At 43.4% G+C, this 21,268-nt stretch overlaps 1 protein-coding gene across 1 annotated transcript in view; it reads right to left on the bottom strand.

Annotated features, from left to right (window-relative positions):
* Positions 1-21,268, bottom strand: part of Ankrd13c (ankyrin repeat domain 13C) — a 70,693-nt gene that overhangs the window by 4,181 nt on the left and 45,244 nt on the right. The window contains exons 9-13 of the mRNA XM_019204699.2: positions 20,908-21,039; positions 17,210-17,371; positions 10,812-10,891; positions 8,966-9,064; positions 5,815-5,915 (exon numbers count right to left, since the gene is read on the bottom strand). Of these exons, the coding sequence (XP_019060244.1) occupies positions 5,815-5,915; positions 8,966-9,064; positions 10,812-10,891; positions 17,210-17,371; positions 20,908-21,039 (574 nt within the window). The remainder of the gene's footprint in view (positions 1-5,814; positions 5,916-8,965; positions 9,065-10,811; positions 10,892-17,209; positions 17,372-20,907; positions 21,040-21,268) is intronic.

Below are 21,268 nucleotides of genomic sequence, written 5' to 3' on the forward strand. Positions count from 1 at the left end.
ACATGACAGAAAAAAGAACAAAAAACCTATGTGAACTACAATGAAAATCCCAATAGCACTCCACAAACTGTTCGACTGTCACCCCTAAGGCACTCTTCACACAAGACTACAGCACATTCCCCACACACGCCTGCTTATGTTCACAGCTCGTCTGCTTCCCTGGCCTTTTCGTAAGACACACTTAACATCACACTGGTCTGGAAGTTTTTTCAGGAGGCTCTTACTATACTATGCAATGTGTATGTAACACCGAAATAGAAACCTGTATGAACGACAATGAAAATACCAACAGAACCCTACAACACAAATTATTTTTCCTTCAACTGTCACACCAAAGGCGTATTCAGACACGACAACTGCGTGTTTCACAAGTACCACACTGCTCATTTTATTTTCCTGTCCTTTCTTGTGGGGCACAGTTGACATCCTCTTGGTGTTCCGGGTGTCCTAGCAGGTCTGTGGGATGCTGCACCTGCCTGTTCACCTGTCAGCTCACCAGTGTGCTTCAATTTCTTTTGTGTAGTTCCCTAGGCAGAAACATTTTCCTCTGCTGTAAATAATCTCCTGAATTCCAGTCCCAATCGACTTAAGAAAATTTCTCCCTGCTATTTTGCACGTATTCTCTTTGTGAATTACCAAACTATTTATGCCCCATGTTTAGGATGGAGTAAAACACAACCACTGGCCAGTGCTTTGGATTTCAAGTGCCATTATAGTAGCTGCTCAACTCATCAACAAATCTACTCTGCCTTTGGTTTTGTTGTAGAAAGTTCCCATCTCAGCCTTTCATTTTGTTGAGATTTCCCTATCAATATTTCCATCGTGGTGCAATGTTGACATCAGCAGTATCAGTTTTTCACTGCCACATATGAAGCCAACCTGAATCTTTCTGAAATCCAAAGACTGTACAATTGTTTTAAAATTGCAAAATTTCAGATGGAATTTCTGCTTTGTTCCTATGTACAGTTCCTACACTGGTCAACTTGTGCTCTGATAGCAACTGTGACATTGATTGGAAACTGGTAAACCAATTGTTGAATGTCACATGCAGATTAGTTTGGGAGGCTGGAGCAAGTCTGTTCACAGCACCACTTATTACTACACAAATAAGGACCTAGGGGCTTTCAAAATAAATTTCCAAATTGAAAGTACAGTAAGTTTTTGCATCTACAAGGACAAACGTTTAGCCATATTTTGAAGGCTTTTTTGGCAGGTACTCCTTGAAGCTACAATGGCTATGAAATACTGTAAGGTGTTCACCAAGAGTTATTTCTTCAGATGGTGTATAAATTACTTGGCAATTACTCACAAATCTGTCAATGACAGACAGCAGGTAGATTATCAGTTCTTTTTCTTGGCAGGTGCTTTTATCACCAAACCTCAGGCAATTCCGAAGGAAACCAAATCTCCTCAGTGTCACTGTTATTCTACAATGCTCATACCCACACCCACTGATTTTCCATAAATTGTTTACATTCCTGTGATTACCCTGAGAAAGCCCTACTAAGTACAGCAGATCTATGAATGCTTTCAGTTCAGCTAGTGAGGTGCCATAATAAACACATTTCCGCGTATGGCTACTGTTGTTGCATAAAGAATGTTTTACTTGTATTTCAACCTTTGTGCATCTCACATCTTGTAGCATTCTATCTGTTACAATTTTCAACACTGAATGGCAATGCTGGCATTCTCTTCAATGGGTCTCACCCCTGTTAAGGTCCTCACTATATTTTTGGACCTAGTTCTAACACTGGATCGTAGTGCAGCATTCTGACTAGTCAAATTCGCACTCACATTGCTGATTTCTTTGTCATCTGAATCAAGAAGGTCTGCATTCCCTGTACTGCATTAAGTCAACTCTTGCTCCATCTCACTGTCCCAAGGACTTTGGCTCACGTGGCCATGGTCAAAGCCGTCATCATCGTCATTCACCCACACCACTCTTCTGTTATGAAAACACGTATTTTACCATAATGGACCATCTTCGTCATCCATGCATGAGTAATCTGATGACTGATTCACTTTTGACCTCCTCCAAAACTTGCAAATCTAGTTTTTCATGTGCCATTGTACTGAATTGGGCTACTTCTACCAGAAAAATCAAAAGAAACATTTTTTAAAAAACAAAACCTAGAGTGGTGTAGTGTATTACATATACCCTACCTTTGTGATGCTCAGGTAAACATTCACAAAACCTGTTAGGCAGAGGATAATGTGGGTGAAAACCCAAGTTGGATGTTTTACACAAACCTCGCCGTTCTTGCACAAAGTAGGTAAACACAAAGAGTGCTCCCTGTATCTCTCAGGGAAAGGTACTGAGATGCATAGCTGGCTACTATTATGCTAAATTACAAATTAATGCTAGAAAAATATAGTGTGGATATATTTAACCTACTGTAACACTCTAACAGTTAACAGCCAGCTGTGGACCTAAGGAAGTGAGTGAACTTTTTAAGAAAATTAGTTTCGTGTGCATTGATAAGAAACGATAAAGGCTTCCCCTGCACCTTCTGTCCAACTTCTGCTGATGGTAACACGGTATTTTTATTTATTTGTTTGACCAGGCATAGAACTTGGGTCCTTGAGCCTGAATGGTTCCAGGCTTAACACTTTATATCTAGGTTAGCAGTCAGGACAGTATCACACAAAGGAGCCAGAGAACTCCTCACGTGTCTGCTATCATACTTGCCACGCTGCCCTTTTGCAGGCATACGCCCTTCCTCCACTCCACCAAGCTCTGTTTCTGCTGTTTGTTCCCAAGTGGAACCATCAGCATGCAACCTTCGGGTCTGGCTTTGGTTTGCTACTCTGCGAGATGCAATCAGCTTGACTCAAGTGCTGATGGTGTCTTCTCCTTCTGGATGTTGTTCCATGCCATGGATGTACCATGGCACAGTCACCTGCAGAGAACTCTAGGATCTGGCTCTAAGAAACACAGCTACCAGGAAACGAACCTGTGCTTGAGAATGTATGTGAGCATAGCCTTTGCCTGACTGCTTGATCACACGAATTAGCTACATGTTTACACTGCCTTGTGACACACGTTGTAATCCCAGCACTTAGAAGGCTGAGGCAGGAGAATCATGTCAGAAAGTTCAAGTCCAGCCTAATCTACACAACAAAGTCCTGTCTCAAAAAAAAAAAAAAAAAAGTTTGTAAGAAACTCTCAAAACATTTTTCCAAGTTGCTGAACTGTGTCACACCAGCATCACAGATGTGTGGGTCTGCCCCATTCCTGTTCTCTCAGGGTTTTCCTGGGCTCAGAAATCTCCCTCATCTAATCTGAACCGAGCCATCCCCACTTGCTTTTATTACTGGCTGCACTTGGTGCACCCTTTGCCATATCTGCTCTCCTAACCTGCCTTGACACTGTACCTAAAACGAGTGTCTTAGACACAACATACACTTAATTTTATAATTTTCCTTATCTTTTTGATAGATTGAACTATGTTGCCAGAGCTGGCATTAAATTTCTAGATTTAAGCAATCCTCCACTCTTCCTGTCTCAGCCTCCTGAGAAACCGGAATTACAGGCACACGTCACTAGACCATTTTAGTTTTTGTCTTCTATTGCTTCTTTGTTCTTCAGTTGTTTTCTTTTTCCTGCTATCCTGAGTTTACCTTGAATACTTATAGCATTTTCCAGCACACTTTTTTGCACAGCATCTAGAGTGGGTGCTCTGTTTAACAGTATCTCTATCTGACTGGGCAGCTTACTGGTGCTCATTGTTGTAGCAGTTTCAAGAGGTAGAGAAAGCCCAATGCGGTCATCCCAGCACTCAGGAGGCTGAGGCAGGAATACTGCCATGAGTTCAAGGCCTATCTGAACCACAGAGCAAAACCCTGTTTCAAAAGGCAAAAAAAAAAGTAAATTAAAATAAAAATTTAAAAATCAAATGAAGTGGAAAAACATGCAACCCTTTATGTCCCTTTACTTCCCCTCCTTTATTATACAACTTTAAAGAGAAAGTAAGTACAGAGATAGACGGGTAGATTCCCAAAGAGCATAGCTATGAATAGCAACCATTAACGCTGGGCAGAATTAAATGGAATTATTATTAGTGAATTTCTTTCTTAAGTCAAAGGCCTAAAAAGACTAACAAATAGGACAAAGATAGAAGTGGGCAGTAAAGGAGAAATAGTGGGCAAGCAAGCAAGCAAGCTTTACACAGAGCTGGGAGAAGAGGTCCATGGTGTGACCGACCTTGGACAGAGGAAGGATGGGCGGGGCCGGGAAGGGCATCCCCGCCTGCGCCTGCGAGTGGAGAAGGGCTGCTTCCCACAGAGGAGACCACAGCCAGCCCTTGCTCAGAGCTTCCCAGGAAGGAGGGAAAGACAGAGCGCCTCTGGAAGGCTGGAGTTGAGCCCTCTGCAGAATGGAAGAAAGCAACCTTGAGAAAAAGATCATTCACCAGCAGCACGTTCACCATTCACCAGTAAAGCTCTGGCTGACATGGAAAAGAAATGCGGAAAAAATTCCAAACTTTTATACATTTTCACCCCGCTTTTCTGAATTTAGAAACAGAAATGGTACAAGATTAAACCAACCCAGGAATGGAGTTTTACAAGCCAGTTAAAAAGAGGATAAAGAAACAAGAAAAACTACTGATGAAATTGTCCTAACTTCTGTGCACATGCAGAAGCGTCTGACTTAGGCTTGGACCTTAACATCAGACCTGAAGGCAGGAACGGCTGGACTTCTCATCTTGTTTAATTTGTTCTCTACCCTAGCCAAACAGGGAGTCCAACAGCCAGGAAAATGGCACTGCGACAGCTGGCTGCTGCAGAAAAGCTCACACACGCCCCCTAGCCGTGGCTGGAACGCGGCTCTTGACTAATCTCCAAGCTGTTTCTGCCTAAGGTCTATGATCAGTTCCTCCAAACTCACACTGGATTCGCAGGGCTTTTCTCAATGCAAAGGGCAACTAGTGTGACATTTTCGAAGTCATTTTAAAATTGATTTTAATTCGAAAAAAAAGTTTATGTCCAATTCTAGAAATGAGAAGAGGGCTTGTTTAGCTAAAACATTAGCTGGGGAGTAAAGCATTGTGCCTAATTATTGAGATGTGTGTTTCATATGGAATGAAACAAGATAAAATACATCTCGAGAGTGATGTAAGGGTTGCGCTCCTCTTTCCTTATTCTCATCCCCCACTGACGGTCAACACAGAAGAGGACGCCAGCGTCTCTCTTCCCTGGCCTGAGAACCAGCGCGTGGCGAGCAGCCGTCACACAACGGGTGTCAGGGTCAACGGCGGCATCACAGCGGCCCTAGCACTCCCATTAACACGAGACTTCAGCTTCAAGGCCTAAACACCTTGTATTTCTCTCTTGTTCCCAGTTTTCTGGTATGTGAGAAAGACACACAATGGCAACAAGGAAAGTTGACTGTTCTAAGATCGATGTGTATATTAAAATTAAGTGTCGACATTATGACGGAAAATAAAACGTAAGACCACTACTTTTCCATTACTAGTGAGCACTGTGTCCAGAGCCAAGAGGACCACGCAGAACCCCAGACAGCTGAAGACCTGTGCCCAGCGCCAGCCTCGCTTCTCGGGAAGAGCACTACTGCACCGCACTGAGCTCAGCCAGCCCTGCCCGTACAGAGCCTGTTCATGTCTCTCCCGTCTCATCTAAATCAAGCAGAATTAGAACGCTCCTCGGGCACTTCATATGTATGACAAATCCTAAGTAGCCAAGCCCTAAGGAAAGTATAAAAACTTGGAAATCCATCTCCCTTTAATACAAATTTTTTTATTTAACTTCATATTTCTAACACACATAACAATTACACCTCAATGTTTTTCTTACCTAATTTTACAGGAAAGCCTGGAGGAAGCTTCATCTGAACAAATTCTCTAAGCTTGTTAAAGTGCTTGAAGGGAGCTATTACTTCTAAAACATTCAACAATCTGAAAAACAGAAGGAAAAAAAATGTTCTCATTGTTCAAAGTAACTTACTTGTGTCTTTAAGTAACTTCAGGCTTCAAACTTAGCAGTGCTCACTTCAGGATGTGAAGGGTGCGGAAACTGCTTTCTCCCTGCCTCCCCAGTGGCTTCTGTTCTTTTACGGAGGGAAAGGTTTAAGATCTCCCAACTCCTCGGGTAGCCAACGTGAGCCCCTTATTCACAGAGGTTCAGGCTGCACTCTTACTGCTCCTACAAATTCCTCCGTCCCGCAGTCAGCTTCACAGCTGCCCGGCCAGAACTCACTGTTGTTTGTCACGTGTGTGAAGGGGCTCAGGTGCTTCACATCCTCCGGTTTCTTGCACATTTAAGTGAGTGTTCCCTGTCTTTTTACCTAAAGCGAAATCTGCCTCACACAAATTTCAAGTTATACTTATTATCTTTTCCTGTGAACTAGAATTTCATGTCTGCCTCTTAGTATTCTATATCACTAGTCAATTACTACAACTGTGCCTTCTAAGCCAGGCGTGGTGGCTCACGCCTGTAATCCCCACACTTGGGAGGCTGAGGCAGGAGGATCGCTGTGAGTTCGAGACCAGCCTGGGCTACATAAGTGAGTTCCAGGTCAGTCTCAACTACACAGTGAGACCCTGTCTCAAAAAACCAAAACAAAACAAAACAAAAATGAAATTCCCCTTCTAGTTGGTGGGTTTTATTGTTATTTTTCTTTCAACAAAGGTCTATGCTTGATATACTACAGTATTTGTTAAATTCTTTAGTTTCTGAGTGCTACCATCCTCAGTCTACTTTCATATATATATCATCTTCCCAGGGCCGGGGATTTAGCCAGTGGTCTGCTTCCTGCCTCACAAGTACCAGGTCCTGAGTTTGATCCCCAGTACCAATACCAAAAACAAAAAAAAACCCTTGGGAAAAAATCTAACATCTTCTCTAGACATGCTGATCAGAACATACTTTCCTTGTTTTTATCATATGTAAAAAAATATTTGAAAATCTAAGGTCAGGCTGACTTTACCCTTTTTTGCCTAAATGCCTTTAGGTTTATTAACAATTGAAACCCAACAGTTAAATCAGGATAATTTTTGTTGATTATTCTCTACCTCTTTTTCTTAGAACCCAATCTTATCCTATAGATTCAATTGAGCCTTGGAGAAATTTTTGCTTCTAACATATTTTGAATGCCACACTTCAGTTACACCTGGGAGGCTTTCTATGCAAGTGGAACACCAATGATTCTCACAGTACAAGATCTTTGTTCAGTTCTGTGCTCTAGTTTTGATTTTCCTCCCACCTAGCACAGGCTGTCAGCCACACCTACTTTTCTCACTGTTGTTCCTAACATGTTTTGTAGTGGTGCTGACCAGTGTTCAGTTTATTTCTGCAGCTTTACAATCTTCTCATTTTATTCTTTTGATCTTCAACTCATCTGAAGAGTGATCTAGTTACTGATTTCATGTTCTTTATGTTTTTCCACAACATGTACAGAAAACTCTCTTCTGTTCATTGCCTGTCTTATTGTAGAATGAATTCTTTATCTGGCTTCTGCGCGTGGAGGTTATTTTGGTTTTCTCTTTTTGGTGGTACTGGAGACTGAACCTAGGGCCAATGTGTACTCTAGGCAAGTGCTCTACCACGGAGCTACAACCTAAATTCGCTGTTTTTAAAATTTTCATTTTGACACAGGGTCTCACTAAGTGACCCAGGCTGGGAATAAACTTGCAATCCTGCCTCGGCCTCCCAAGTAGATGCAATTTCACACAGTTAACGCCACTGCTAGCTGACTTTTCTTATTGTTTGTCAAGAGAAGCAGTTACATCTGCAGTATCTTGTAAATACTAAGATACTCATTTTTTCACATAACATCTCTGAAACTGTAATTGCTCTTAACTGCTGTCAGTAAGATTATCCTTGCTTTCTTCCCCAGTAGTAAGCACAACACAGAAGTACAGTGGGTCTGTAGGTGGCTCTCTCTGGCCAGGTCATGCTTTCTGGGTCTTACCTCGCTGGCCACATCTCTCTCCAAGGGTAAACAGAACACACTGTCCACCTTCCTAAAGCGTGGGAACAGGAAAAAGTCTGTGCTGTATGCATGAACTTTCTGAAAAATGTAGGACCTATTCTCTTCCTTAAGAAAAAACAAGTTTTAAGGTATTAGGTTTTCTGCTGGTTTCTTGTTTTTTAACGTATTAGTCATGACTGAATGGGGAAAGACAAAACAGCCTAAAGCTCCAACTCCAGCGCCGCCCCACTTTACTGGAAGAGGCTGACGCTACAGTTCTATCAGGAGTCAGGTCTGTCTGGGTGCTGTGGCACACATGCCTCGAATCCCAGTTGCCTGGGAGGCTGAGGCAGGAGAATCACAAGCTTGAGGCCAGCCTGGTCAACTCAGCAAGATCTTGTCTCAAAATAAAATGTAAAAAAATATGGGGACACAGCTCAGTACAAGGCTCTGGGTTCAATCCCCAGTACTGGAAAAATAAATAAATGAAAGAAGAGTCAGCTCTGCCTACTACCTCCCCATTCCACCTATTTCTCCAGACCAGGTATTTTTAAAAAATGAGCACAGGGTGATACAGGTCTGAAAGGAACTCCTCAAATGTTCCCTGCAATACTGTTGGTAATAGGGACAAACTAAAAATATCAAAATGCTTACCAGTAAGGGAATGATAACATGAATGACAGTAAATCATACTATAATACCAGGAAAAAGAGACAAAAATGTAGTTACTATGAAAATTCCAAGAAAGAAAAAAAAAAAAACTCCAAGATACATATACTTTTAAAGAAAGGAACTCAGGAGAAAAAAAAAATTCCCTTTTTATAAAAATGCAAAGACATTGGCAACACTTTTATTTATAAAAGCACCTCTATTTTCCATGCTTCTTGACTCAGTTCTCAGCACATGTTCTTCTGGGAACTTCAGCAGCATGTGAGGGCTCATGGTTGCCCTCTGGGCCAGGATGCCTGCCACACGGCCCACCCAGAGCCAAAGCTTCCGGGGCGGGGACCTCCCGCTGACCCCACAAGCACTTACGACTCGATTCCTAGGGGGAACTCCTGGCTCATGGCTATGGTGGCTTTGAATGTTTTCTTACTCTCTTTGCACACCAGTTCTCGACCCAGATGAGGAGCTCTGAATTAAAAAACAAAACAAAAACAAAAAAGGAGAGAAAGCAAATGTTAGGAAACTTGCTTCATATGACATCTGTTAATAGTTCGATCTTTCTTACCATCTATAGAAATACAATTAATTATGCTAAAAGGAAACAGAATGTAGATTTTAAGAAAAAAAGTAAAAAGAAAAGAGCAGACTTAAAGTTCAGAAAAAACTCAAAAGTTCATACACAACTCATTCCATATTGAATGCATCTGGGATTTTACTAATAACTATTTTGAGAAATTAAAAAATCACTAGGAAAAACAGGCTTTAAAAAGTATTCAGAGGGCCGGGGATTTAGCTCAGCGGTTCAGTGGCCTGCCTTGCAATCGCAAGGACCTGAGTTCAATCCCACCGGAGTTCAATCCCCAGTACCAAAAACAAAGTATTCAGCCAAAGGGCCAGGGATTTAGCTCAGTGGTTCCACCACCTGCCTCGCAAATGCAAGGTCCCGAGTTCGATCTCCGGTACCAAAAAAAAAGTATTCAGCCAAGTGTGTGTGGTGACACGCGCCTGTAATCCCAGCATCTGGGAGGCTGAAGCAGGAAGATCTCAGTGAGTTAAAGGCCAATCTGAACTACACAGTGAGTTCGAGCCCAGGCTAAATTAGTAAGACCCACTCTCCAAAAAGAAAAAGTAACACTCTACATCCTTAAAATCACTCAGTCTCAGCATTCATTCAGTACCATGAGGAATAAAGAATTCTCTATTAAGCATTATCAAAAGACAAAAGTGTAACACATTTAAAGATCCAACTCATTTTTGTTGTTTTCTCATTTAGGAAAAAAAACACCACCTCATGCTATAAAACGGAACTAGCGTTCCAGTAGGCGGAGTGGAGGAGGCCAGCTTTACAGGCCTCAAGGAGTTAAAGCAAGCAGAAGAGAAAGCAGGCTGGGGTTTCAACAAGGTTTCCCTCACAGGGGGAAGACAGGGACCACCTCCCTGTCACACCCACGCCGGTGCCTGGAGGCTCTGAGCCCGGCCGGGTGGGCGGCACCAGAGACCGCTCCAGTGCCGCTGGGGTTGGCAAGCAGAGCCACTGCCCAGGGAGGTGCCCCGCGACAGACCACGCAGAGACGCTGGAGAAGACGGGGAGAGGAGGTCAGCTTCTTCCTGAGCATGGAGGTGGGTCTACTTTCCTTTCCACAGAAAGGAAAAGCACTCTTATCAACCCATTCATCCCAAATAAACCCTTGCTTTCCTCATCCATGGGCCTTTCGGCTGATAAAAACATACCGAACACTAGCCGTGGGCTGTGCTGGTCACGCAGGACTCGGCGATCTCACGAAGAGCCCCGAGGAGGAGTGAGGGAGGCTAGGCTGGAGCAAGAGGCCCCACAGGAGACTGGGAAGAAAGGGATGGGACCAACAGTGCGAGGCCCTAAAAGCCTCCCTCAGGAAGCGGGGCAGCCAAGAAACGATTCACCTCTCAAAGAAGCCGCTCCACGGCGCTGGAGAGCGACAGCCACACGAGCCGCGTACCAAGGAGGCGCCATCAGCCTGTGCAAAAGTGTGGCACAGCCTGGAATGGGTCTCACTCGTCACGTTTAATGAACTCATCTTTTTTAAAGGTTAAATAAAAAGCTTCAGAGAGAGAGAGATACTCAATATGGTCCCTAAAATGAACTTTTATTCCCAAATATTCACATACTGTGTTTTAACAAATATTCTTTTTAAAAATCAAAGAAGACATAGACTAAAAAAGAAAAGAAACCACCTACTTTCCGTTCTCGGCGGAGATGTACTCTTCCCACGTGATGGTGTTCTGAGGGGGGGGTGTGAGGGACTGCCTGCGAACCGGCTGCCGAAGGGGAGAAGAAGAGCGTCATGCATCTCACACATACAATGAAAACACGCAGGACACTGACAGGGGCGATTAGCTCATGTAACATGCCAGAGGCCCTGACACAGTGAACTATTTAAACCAGCAACGAACGTAATCTCTTCCATATGACAGCTCCACAGACTTAAACTCTAACAGACACATTGCCGATTTTTTTCTAAATCCCAGGAAGAACACTGCTATCAAAGTATCACACCCAGTCCCTCGAGGTCATACTCCTCTAAAATGCCCTTGGCACTGCAGTAGGTGCTGAACGTGGGAGCTAGAGAAGGACCGGAACTCTGACGTGAGGAACTCACAACTTAGTGGGAAAGAAAACAAATACACACATGAAGAGCTAAGCAGGAACTATGAATCTCATATGCAGTTGTTTAAAACCAAGAGGAAATAAGTGTGAACGCGCAAATCCATTTAACTGGGCCAGGGAAGAGGATCAAAAGGGCGGCCAAAGTTAGGCCTTCCAGCCCGTTTCTGAGAAATGCGAACTGGGACCAGTACAAGGTAAATGAGCAACAAAGAGCTACACTAGGGGCGGTGGTGACGCTTACCAGCGCTGAGCACAAACTGGAACAGAAAGCAGAAGCACGAGAGTTTGCATAACGCACATGAATAAGGCGTCAGTAGGACCACTGATGGGAACGGATAAAGTCCAAGACTTTTGTGACACAGAACCTGATTGGAATCTCAGCTCCAAACGTTGCTAACTGTATGAATTTGGGCAGATCGCTTTCTATTCTATACATCTGTGGTCATCTACCTCACAGCTACAAATCCGAGAAGACACAGCTTAGTGTCCATGAGGTTCAACAACAGCGGGAAGCTCCCAGATAGCCATAACAACAGAGAGGAAGGAAAGAAATCAAAGGGACTAAGTAGCCAAAAAAATCAGACAACAGAGTCCTAAAAACAAGAGTTGTCAGAGAGAAAAAGGAAAGACAAAGAGCCAGATAAAAGAGAAAACGTGAGCATCGAGGTGCTGAGAAAGCACGTTACCCCAAGATAATGTCTTACATTGACATGAGTCACTCTGGAGCAGAAGGCAATCAGGAGGCGACACATAAGAGGAAAACCTCTTTCAGACCCTCCTCTTTCCTGCTGAAGTCAGCATGTAAATTTGCCTCTGCTGCAGACAACTCCAGCTTCCTAGGATGCCGCCGTTGGCTTCCTCCCACGCTCCCCCCCTTCCCAAAGCACATTCTGGGCTGTGTACAAACTCACACCTGCGCAGTGAACACCCTGCTGCTTAGGAAAAAGCACATCATGAATGGCACTCGGCGGGCCGGGGGCGGTGGACCGTGCCCCCTGTAGGTTCTCCGGTGCTGCCAGCAGGTCGGCCAGCGTTGCCTCTCTTCGGTAACACACTTTCCCAACTGGAGCTACTGCCTCCTACTGCCCCGGTGTGGCTTTCCAGGATCCCCAAAGGAGGACCCACGCCAGCCCACTGAGATGAGAACAAGAGGACAACATCAAAGCGCACGGCGACTTCGGGCTGGTGCCAGAGATTTGGATGGGGAACTCCCGGGTGGAGGAGACGAAAGGAGAAGGAGGGGAACAGGCAGGAGAAGGAAACCCAGCAAGGGAAGCCACGCCATGTCCAGTTAGACAGGAGTAAACCTCCAGCTGAGCAGTAAGACTCCAGGGTAAGCAGACGCAGAAAAGAAAAGTAGTTTGAAAGGACTTTCTGTGCTAAGCAGATTGCGTTTTAATTTTAAAACAACCTGCAGTCAAATGTTTTGACCAGTGTAACACAGAACACCAACTTCAGACAAGATGATCAGATCCTGGCATCACCAACTGCTCGGTGACTTTGGATCAAGGATGGAACATCTCATCTGTTTAATAAGAATGTGCAGATAAATGCAAAGTGCTTACCGCAGTCCCAAGGGCACTGCGACCAGCTGCACAGGTGCTCTGGGTGCAATCTGTGCCAGGGCTGGATTCACAGGGAATCCAATGAGAAACGCTAAGGGCACACCATCGGGGATGGAAGGAGATTCGAGACATCGTCAGGACTTTGAGCCACAGGAGTTTAGAGGAAAGCTAAGGAATGTATGAACAAACTTCCGGTGAGCAAACAAACAGTGCCACTACTCAAGACAGGAAAGAAGGAAAAAGGAGGCAAGAATTCAATGAGAATCAAACATACTAGACGTCAGATGCTCAGCACGTCCTTACATGTGTCCGAGAGTAAGCAGGTCAGCAGCATCGGGCGGTGACAGGGAAAGACACCAGCTGGGTGAGCCTCTGGGTGACAGTGAGCGGCATGTGTGGCACGTGAAGCAGCAGGTTCGCATCGCGGATGCGTCGCTGATGGCGCCAGCTGCCTCCCCAGCGTCTGCCTTCCCAACCTCCGTAAAGAAAGCCTCCCACCTAGGCAATGGCTTCCCGGCACAAAGACTTTGCCCGCGTTATTCCTGCAGGTAGATTTTCCACATGACCAAACTCTAACCAACGCATCTTTATTCCACACTGACACTTCCAGCTAAGCGCTGCTGGTGCGGACTAGGGAGCAGGATGACAGCAGCAGAGCGGCCACGCGTCATCCCGCAAGCCAGCCACCTTGTGACTAAACCCCATCACGTGCTCCCCTCAGTTCGAAATGAAAACCCTGAAGATGGTTTTCTGTGACGCACACAGGAAGACTTTCTTTTTAGGTTTGATGGCCTAGTAACTTCAGGAACTCATATTCACGGACAGTTGGTTCTCTGTATCTGTAAATGCAACCAACTACAGATCAAGAACAAGAGCCAGAAGATGCACGGAGACGTGCAGGCCTTTGTCAGGGTGCCCTAAGCTGAACCACCTGTACACAGCGCTCACGTGGCAGGAGGAGATGACTTAACATGCACAGGAGGGTGTGCACAGGCTCTGCAGACGCTGCACTTGGACAGACGGCTTTGTCCACAGGGCGGCAGGCAGACGTGGAGAGACCCCAGGACTCAACCCCGGGCACAACAAACCACAAATATTTACGCTTTCCTGTCTAGATTTGAATGCAATTGAAGAAACAGCCATGATCACTCACAGTGCTTAACTCAATACTCTGAACGGAAGTGTGAAAAGCGGTGCTGTGGACTCTGGCAGGCGGCTCTGTGTGCTACACTAACTGTGCAACCTCACAGGGCAGAAGTGAGGGTGAAAACCGTAAGTTAAAGGTGAGGTGCTTAGCACAGGTCCAACACACTCGACATAGAAATGGGCACGGTTCCCCCTCTGATAACAACCGGCCGGAAGAGGGGAAACACACTAAAGGACAGGAGCGGGCATCATGACTGAAGAAAGCCCAGGCGCTTCAGCTGGGCATTTCCGGAGCACTAAATGTTACAGTCACATCTGGAAAAGAAGAGGAGGGAGAGGGCAAAATGGCCAAATGACCAAGAGCTCCTCCTAAATACCGCCTACACATCATTTCTGTCAGAAATTAAGTATCTGCCTGGAAAAAGTAAAAGCAGAAGAAATTCAAAAGTTATTTAATTACAACAGAGAACATTAATTCTGAGGATATTTACTTTCAAGAACTAAACAACTTAAAATTCTATTAAAATGTGGCCTTAAAAGATAGTAATTTGACATCTTTTGAAAAGAATTTCACATGCATTTTCTAGGGTTTGAAACTTTTGATAACATCAAAACAGTTTTTACTACTGTGTGTTGTAATTTTTACTATTTACCAACAGTAACTTTCCAGTATTATTTCTTAACCCACCCCATCTTCCCAGTATTTTAAAGAACTGCCGAAATACGAAGCATCTAGACACACAAAGAGAAGAAAGAGACTTCAACGGACCGGCTGGAGCCCAAATGTTCAGCAGAGAAGCAGGCTCGGAGTCAGGACCCTAAAATCAAGACTCTTCATCCTTCCCATTGTGGGAAGTTACCTTCTTTAAACCTCTGAGATAAGGACATTCATCTCTTTGGGCTGTGGTACTCATTAAACAGCATACAGAAAGTACTTAACACAGTGCCAGCATTTCAAAGCGGTGGAAATAAGAAAAACGTGATGAAGTAATAATGGAGTCGGTGTTTCACCTCTGCAAAGCAGATCTAAGGCGCGCTGCTCAGAGTAAGCCACTATTCTCCAGTAGGATGCGATGCTCTGCACGTGATGATCATTAATGAACACACACACAGCCACCTGCATAACTACCTGCCTCTGACCCGGCTGTGAAAGGACAGCGTATGTCTATTTCCACCTGATTTCCTTTTCAGTGCGGTACTGAAGGCTGAACCCAGGGGCACTCTCTCTGTCACAGAGCTGTATCCCCAGCCCCTTTCCTGTTCATCGTGACACAAGGTCTCACTAAATTCCCCAGGGTGCCCCGAAACTGTGACCCTCCTGTCTCAGCCTCCCACTGTACCTGGCACACGTGCTTGATTTTCTTAAACCGCCAGCTGTGACTACAAGTCCTTACATTTCATTACTGATTTACAATATGTCTTCGTAAACTAGCAAGATTTTAAGTAGCACTCATCATTAAAACGGGAATGCAGTGTGACAGAGCCTCCTCCTGCAGCTCTGCCGACTCCCCTTGTTCACGTGACACTTAACGTGGGTCTTCCCAGAAAGCTTACTGTGCAGTCCGAAACGACTGTATCCCCAAAATTCTCAACAAACTGCATCTAAATCTGTCTTTTCTCCTTTAAGGTCGGCTATTGGGAGAAGGGGGGGTTATATATTTTTCGATATATAGCTCCATGCTACTTTTTACGTGTCAGATTCTGCCCACAAGGAAATGAAGACCAGCATGCATCTACCGGATCATTCATAACTGCTGATGGAAACACAAGATGGAAAACAGTTTGGCATCTTCTTATAAAACTAAATACACTCAACAACAATGACACAGCAACTTTACTCTTGGGCATTTATCCCAGGGAGATGAAGAATTATGTTCACACTAAAACCTATAAGGGCAGTGTTTACGGCAGCTTCGATTCATAATGGCCCCAAACCTGCAAACAAGCCAGATGTTCCCCGACGGGTGAATGGTTAACAAAATGTGGTTCGTTATACTATGGAGCACTACTCGGCAATAAAAGGACCAGACTGTGTACTGCTACACATACCGTGGGTGAATTACCAGGGAATCACGATGGGGGCGGTTACACAGTGTGATGGTCTCACCGACAGAACATCCTGGAATTAACAACATGAAACAGACGGGGGAGTAGGTCTGCCTATGAAAGAGAAACACGAGGAGGCATCTTGTGCTGACAGAAATATTCAATGTCCTAACCACAAGTGCCAGGATCCTGGTTGTAATCTTGTTCTCCGTGAGATGTTACCACTGGCTACCACGAATTAACCAGAAGCTGGCGTGCTCGAAACATACAAGTGGGAACAACACAGGGGAAAGTCAACAGTGGGAACTCCAGTCTCCTTGTTGTCACCTCTGATCTTTTTATGACCGAGACTCAGTTGACAGAGCAAGCCAGCACTCACACACACGAATGTTTACACAACTCTGAAACGATCATTTCATGAAGTAGCAACGGATCTTACTGTGCGAGATGTGCTGGAGATTTTTCTATGACTTATTTATACAGATTTTTTTTTAAATGGTGATCATGGCCCATTACGTTAATTTCATAATCTACTAAGAGGACCCCTCCTACAGTTTGAAAAGGAGTGTGACAGAAATGTAGTAAAATGTTACCAAGAGGGGAATCCTGATGATGGGTATAAGGAATTCTTTGCACTATTCTATCTTATTTGTAAATCTAAAAAACAAAAAAATTTAAGAATCCACCCAATTCACCTTAGGAAGAAAGACAGTAGGAACAGTTACCGTACTGCATGTCACCCTTTAGTTCCTAAATCCCCTCCCCTTCCTGTGCGGCCACAACTCTTCGCATGCATACAACTTATTTCCAATAAACACGGGGAATTCAAAAACAGAACAGAACTGCACAGACCAAGGGATGACTGGTAAAGTAGGGCTCTGCTGGACCTTCAAAGCAGCAGAATGATGAGACAAAAGACCTTCAGCAACATGAAATAAAAATCAACACTGGGTCTCCTGCTTATAAAATTCCGTTAATCTATTAACGAAGCCTCGATAACCAAGATCGTATTCGTAAAAAAGGCCAAAGCCACTTCTTCCTTTTCTTACTCATGGTAATGACATAAAGAAAATGAAGATGCACAGAGAAACAAAAGGTAAAACCTACATAGTAAACGAACTTGAGTATATTTACATAAACTTCTCAAAGTCTAAGAATGAGCTCTATCCCCTCTCTTAGACAACTATCAATCAGAAGACGCAGAAACAATACCTCAAAATTCTGCTCCATTATGTTTCCACCTTTGCTCAAACTCTCCATCATGGCCTTATTTCGAAGAATATCTTCTTCACTGAGATGTTCTCTTCTTTTCCTTGACTCTAAAACAAGTCCATTCACCAGGTAAAAGTCCGCCAAAAAGTTTCCTACTCTTTCCTAAAATAAAAATCAAATAGTCCAAAATAATAAAGTTTGAAAAAAGAAAAAAAAATAATAGTTTGTCTTAGATTTTTAAAAGTCTAGGTAATTTCTCCATAAACATTAATATGTAGATGAAAATATTCCTCTAGTACTTGAAATGAGTAAATTATTTCATATATACTATTAAATTAAAAATACATACAACTATACATTTCCAATTTATAAAGGAAAATTTAAAACACACAAACATGTATGGCAATCTGAAAATGAGCTGAGTCCAAATAAAAATACAACTCAATATTCCTCTATAATCTACTCCCAAGTAGCCCAAAGCTATCTAAACACTATTAAACCAACAGTCAAATATCATGACTAAGAAGGAGGGGTCAGGGGTGACATTGTTCCCATTTTATAGACAGAAAAAGAGTGGAACGAAAATATACAGTTCGCCTCACACAGCATCCTCAGTGTAACTACAATTGAAGACTTGCTCAAATTCTCTCTTCTCTATCAGGACTAAACTTCACATTTCAGCTGCTTGCTGCTTTCAAAACAGGAAGAGAAAATAAAGTGGGCTTGCTCACTAATACAGTGAGGGGTTTGAATAATGGGGTGAGGATAGGGAAACACGAGTGACATAAAAAGAACAGGAAAGAGTGGTTACTTATTTCCAGTGAAGTATTCCTCACCCTTCAGCGTGGACCTTCGCCTCTGGGACTCTCACAGTGCTTGGGATTTGGGACACACACTTCACAAAGAAATCAGCAGCCCACTGAAAACAAGCTTCTCAATTCTTGCTGTAAGCGAATGACTTAGTCTCCAACTTGCTGCTGTTTTTTGGCACCCCAAAACCATGGTGTTCGGGGTTTGTTTCCAGGCGCACCCTGCTCTGGTGGCTTCCTCGCCAATAGAAAGCAGAGCGGTGTGAACCAGTTTCTACCTACAAAATGGGAACCATAATAAACATGACTGACTCTCCTCCTTACCTGCCAGAAATTAAGGAGACACCTAGACGAGAGCTTTGAGCTGCTTAGCACTACATGAATGGAAATTTCACTCTTTACCTTCTCTCGAAGAGCCATCTAATGCTGTCCAGATGAACAGCACAGACATAAGACTTAGCTAACAAATGGAGTACAGCGTAGGATTTTACAACCTGGAATCCTACGCCGCCATTTGCTGCCAAACAGGGTTAGAGAGGAAAACCGACAAATCTAGAGCTCACAGACAGAATTTACCTGTGGGTAGGCAGTAATGATCAATTTTTGAAACTATATACAGTGGACCCTGAAGTCACAATCAGTCTGACATAAAACAACTTAGATTAATTAGGTTAATGAAGATTCATTAAGCCTCTTATCTTTAGCGTGTACCCAGGTAAACATCCAGATCTCAGCCGCACTGACTTAGCTACAAACAGCCCTTGGGAACCAACTGAGTTCATAAGGGTCCACTGTAATGAAAAAGTACTTATTAAATATAGTTATCTTATTGATAAAAGTATTAAGTATATATTCCCCATAATCCAGCCATTTCCTTTCCTGCTACCTGTAACTGACAATGCAAAGGCATCTAAAAAGACAGTAAATACATCATTCCTAGAGCAGAAAACTGAACATAAATGTTTATGTAAATGTTCCAAAATAAAATAAATAAATTACAATACGTCTATAGTATGGAATACTGTATTATGCTTTTATTCTGGAGACAGGGTCTTGCTATATAGACGGCAGGAAGGGGGCTCAAACTTGCAGTTTGGAGCTGCCTCAGCCTTCAGCGTACTGGGTCGCAGGCCAGTTCCACTACACCCAGCTGTGCATTTTTAAGAGTGAAGAAGCACGGTATGCAAGGGCAAGAAAGGGCTTCTATCACATTGTAAAGAGTTAAAAAAATTTATTTGCAAAGCAATGGGTATGACACTTTATGAAAAATTAAGCATCAAACAAAAAGCTACAAATATAAATGCATAACCATAGCAAAGGGTTCTGAGATGGCAGGGACGGATGAAGGGAGAACTCTCACCCCTATGTATAAAGTTTCATGATGTTAATTACACTGCATATTAACTTGGCTAGGCGATGGCGCCCAGGTGCCAGTCAAGATGCTGTATCACGTATGAGAAACCCAAAACACAACTGAACCACAAAATGACAGACAGATAATAGGAAACAGGGAAGTGGTTCTTTCTCACATGGGAAGGGGATCAAGAGGTATAGCGAGGGGGAGGAAAGGAAGAAAAAGAGGGGGAAAGGAATTAAGATGTGTGGCGTCCATGTACGAACTCCGAACTCCCTGCAGGAGTGTGTCACTAGGTGCTGCACAGATGTACTAATACAATGCACACACACAGTGGGATGTGTGCGGGCCTGCCTCGGGAGTGGCCGACCCAGGGCCAGCGACACTGGGGCAACAGCCCAGCTCCACTGTGAGGCCACCTTCCTCTACCCACGAAGCCTGGACAGCAGAGACAGTTTCAAGAAAAAGCCATTCTGCCCCAAACTACAACACAGAAACCCGGCTGAGTATCCAGCCTGAAGATTTCTGGCTTGAGACCACACGCATTCATTCTGTTCTTAGCTTCTGCTGCCCAGACCTCAGGCGCCTGCGCCTGCAACCACACAAGCCACGTCAAAGTTTCTCCCTCTCCTCTTTCTCTTACTCATTTTGGGGGGTGGGGATGCCGGGGATTGAACTTGGGTCCTTGTGCTTGCAAGGCAGGCGGTGGAACCACTGAGCTAAAAAATCCCCAGCCCTCTCTTACTCATTCTGACTCTCAGAGAATCCTAATACAGCTTGGCTGCTTGCTTTTCCCTTGCAAATATATTCATTTCTTCTGTGTGTAATAAAAATAGAATTGCTACAAGTAAATCTTGGCTCTTACCTGACATTCTTACAGTTAAATTTAAATATTTACAAAAATATGTCTTACACATTTCATGCAAAAACTTTTTAATGTATTTTGTTTTTTCTCATTCCCATCCTCTCCTAATTTACAAATTGAATATATTGTGAACAGTCCTTCTTAGCCTCTTGTTGAAAGGTGCAATGGAAACTGGGAAAAGAATTCACAATTCACTAACGTAGAAGCTTAAACTGAAATTTAATGACAATGTTGTAGAAACATGAGCTTATTTTAAAGAGTTTATAAAGACTAGGAGAAGCAGATATTGATTAAGTAAAAGATTTACAAGTCTAAAAGTGAGCGGAAAAATATCCAGAGAAATCAAGTGTATTCCCCTTAGTGATCTGTTTTTAGAATAAAGCAGACCACATACTGGAATTAGGAAAAATTATTTTTCCCTGGAAAAGAAGGCAGCTAACAAAATCCCTCCTAACATCAAATTCAAAGAGGGCAAGTCTCTCCTCTGGCTTTTCCAAGGTACATCCCAGCTCTGCAACCAAACGTTACAATGACCTCTCTGGATTCAAGGGAGAGAGAACAAACTACCTGACATAATTCAGTAATCTACTTTCTCCTGCACTGCTATCCCATTATTTGGGTGTCATTAAATACCAATTTTTAAATTTTAAAAATCTAGATTTGCACATACTGTTTTATCTTCCCGAAAAAGCCATCCAGTTTGGGCACGTGTGAAAGAAATGGATTTGGTTGATAAAGTTGCAGAGTAAATATCGCTGCTCATTAAAATGTCAACCTCTTCTTCTGTTTCCATCTCTGACTCCTAGGGTGGGTGGAAAAGTTAAATGTGAGAATCTAGGTTTTCTTCAAACATTATTACAATGTGCCACATATGAAAAGAGGAACAATTACAATACTACAGATTTCAGGAGACAGAAAGGTTAGTTTCCTAATTATGCGAAGTGCTACTTATTCAAGACACACACATTTAAATTTCATACACCTAATATCTTCTCTAATAAGTTAGAATTATGACTAATTACCAATTTGCA

The sequence above is a fragment of the Fukomys damarensis genome, unplaced genomic scaffold (genome assembly GCF_012274545.1).
Source record: "Fukomys damarensis isolate Sample0158 unplaced genomic scaffold, DMR_v1.0_HiC HiC_scaffold_33, whole genome shotgun sequence".
NCBI classification, from domain to species: domain Eukaryota; kingdom Metazoa; phylum Chordata; class Mammalia; order Rodentia; family Bathyergidae; genus Fukomys; species Fukomys damarensis.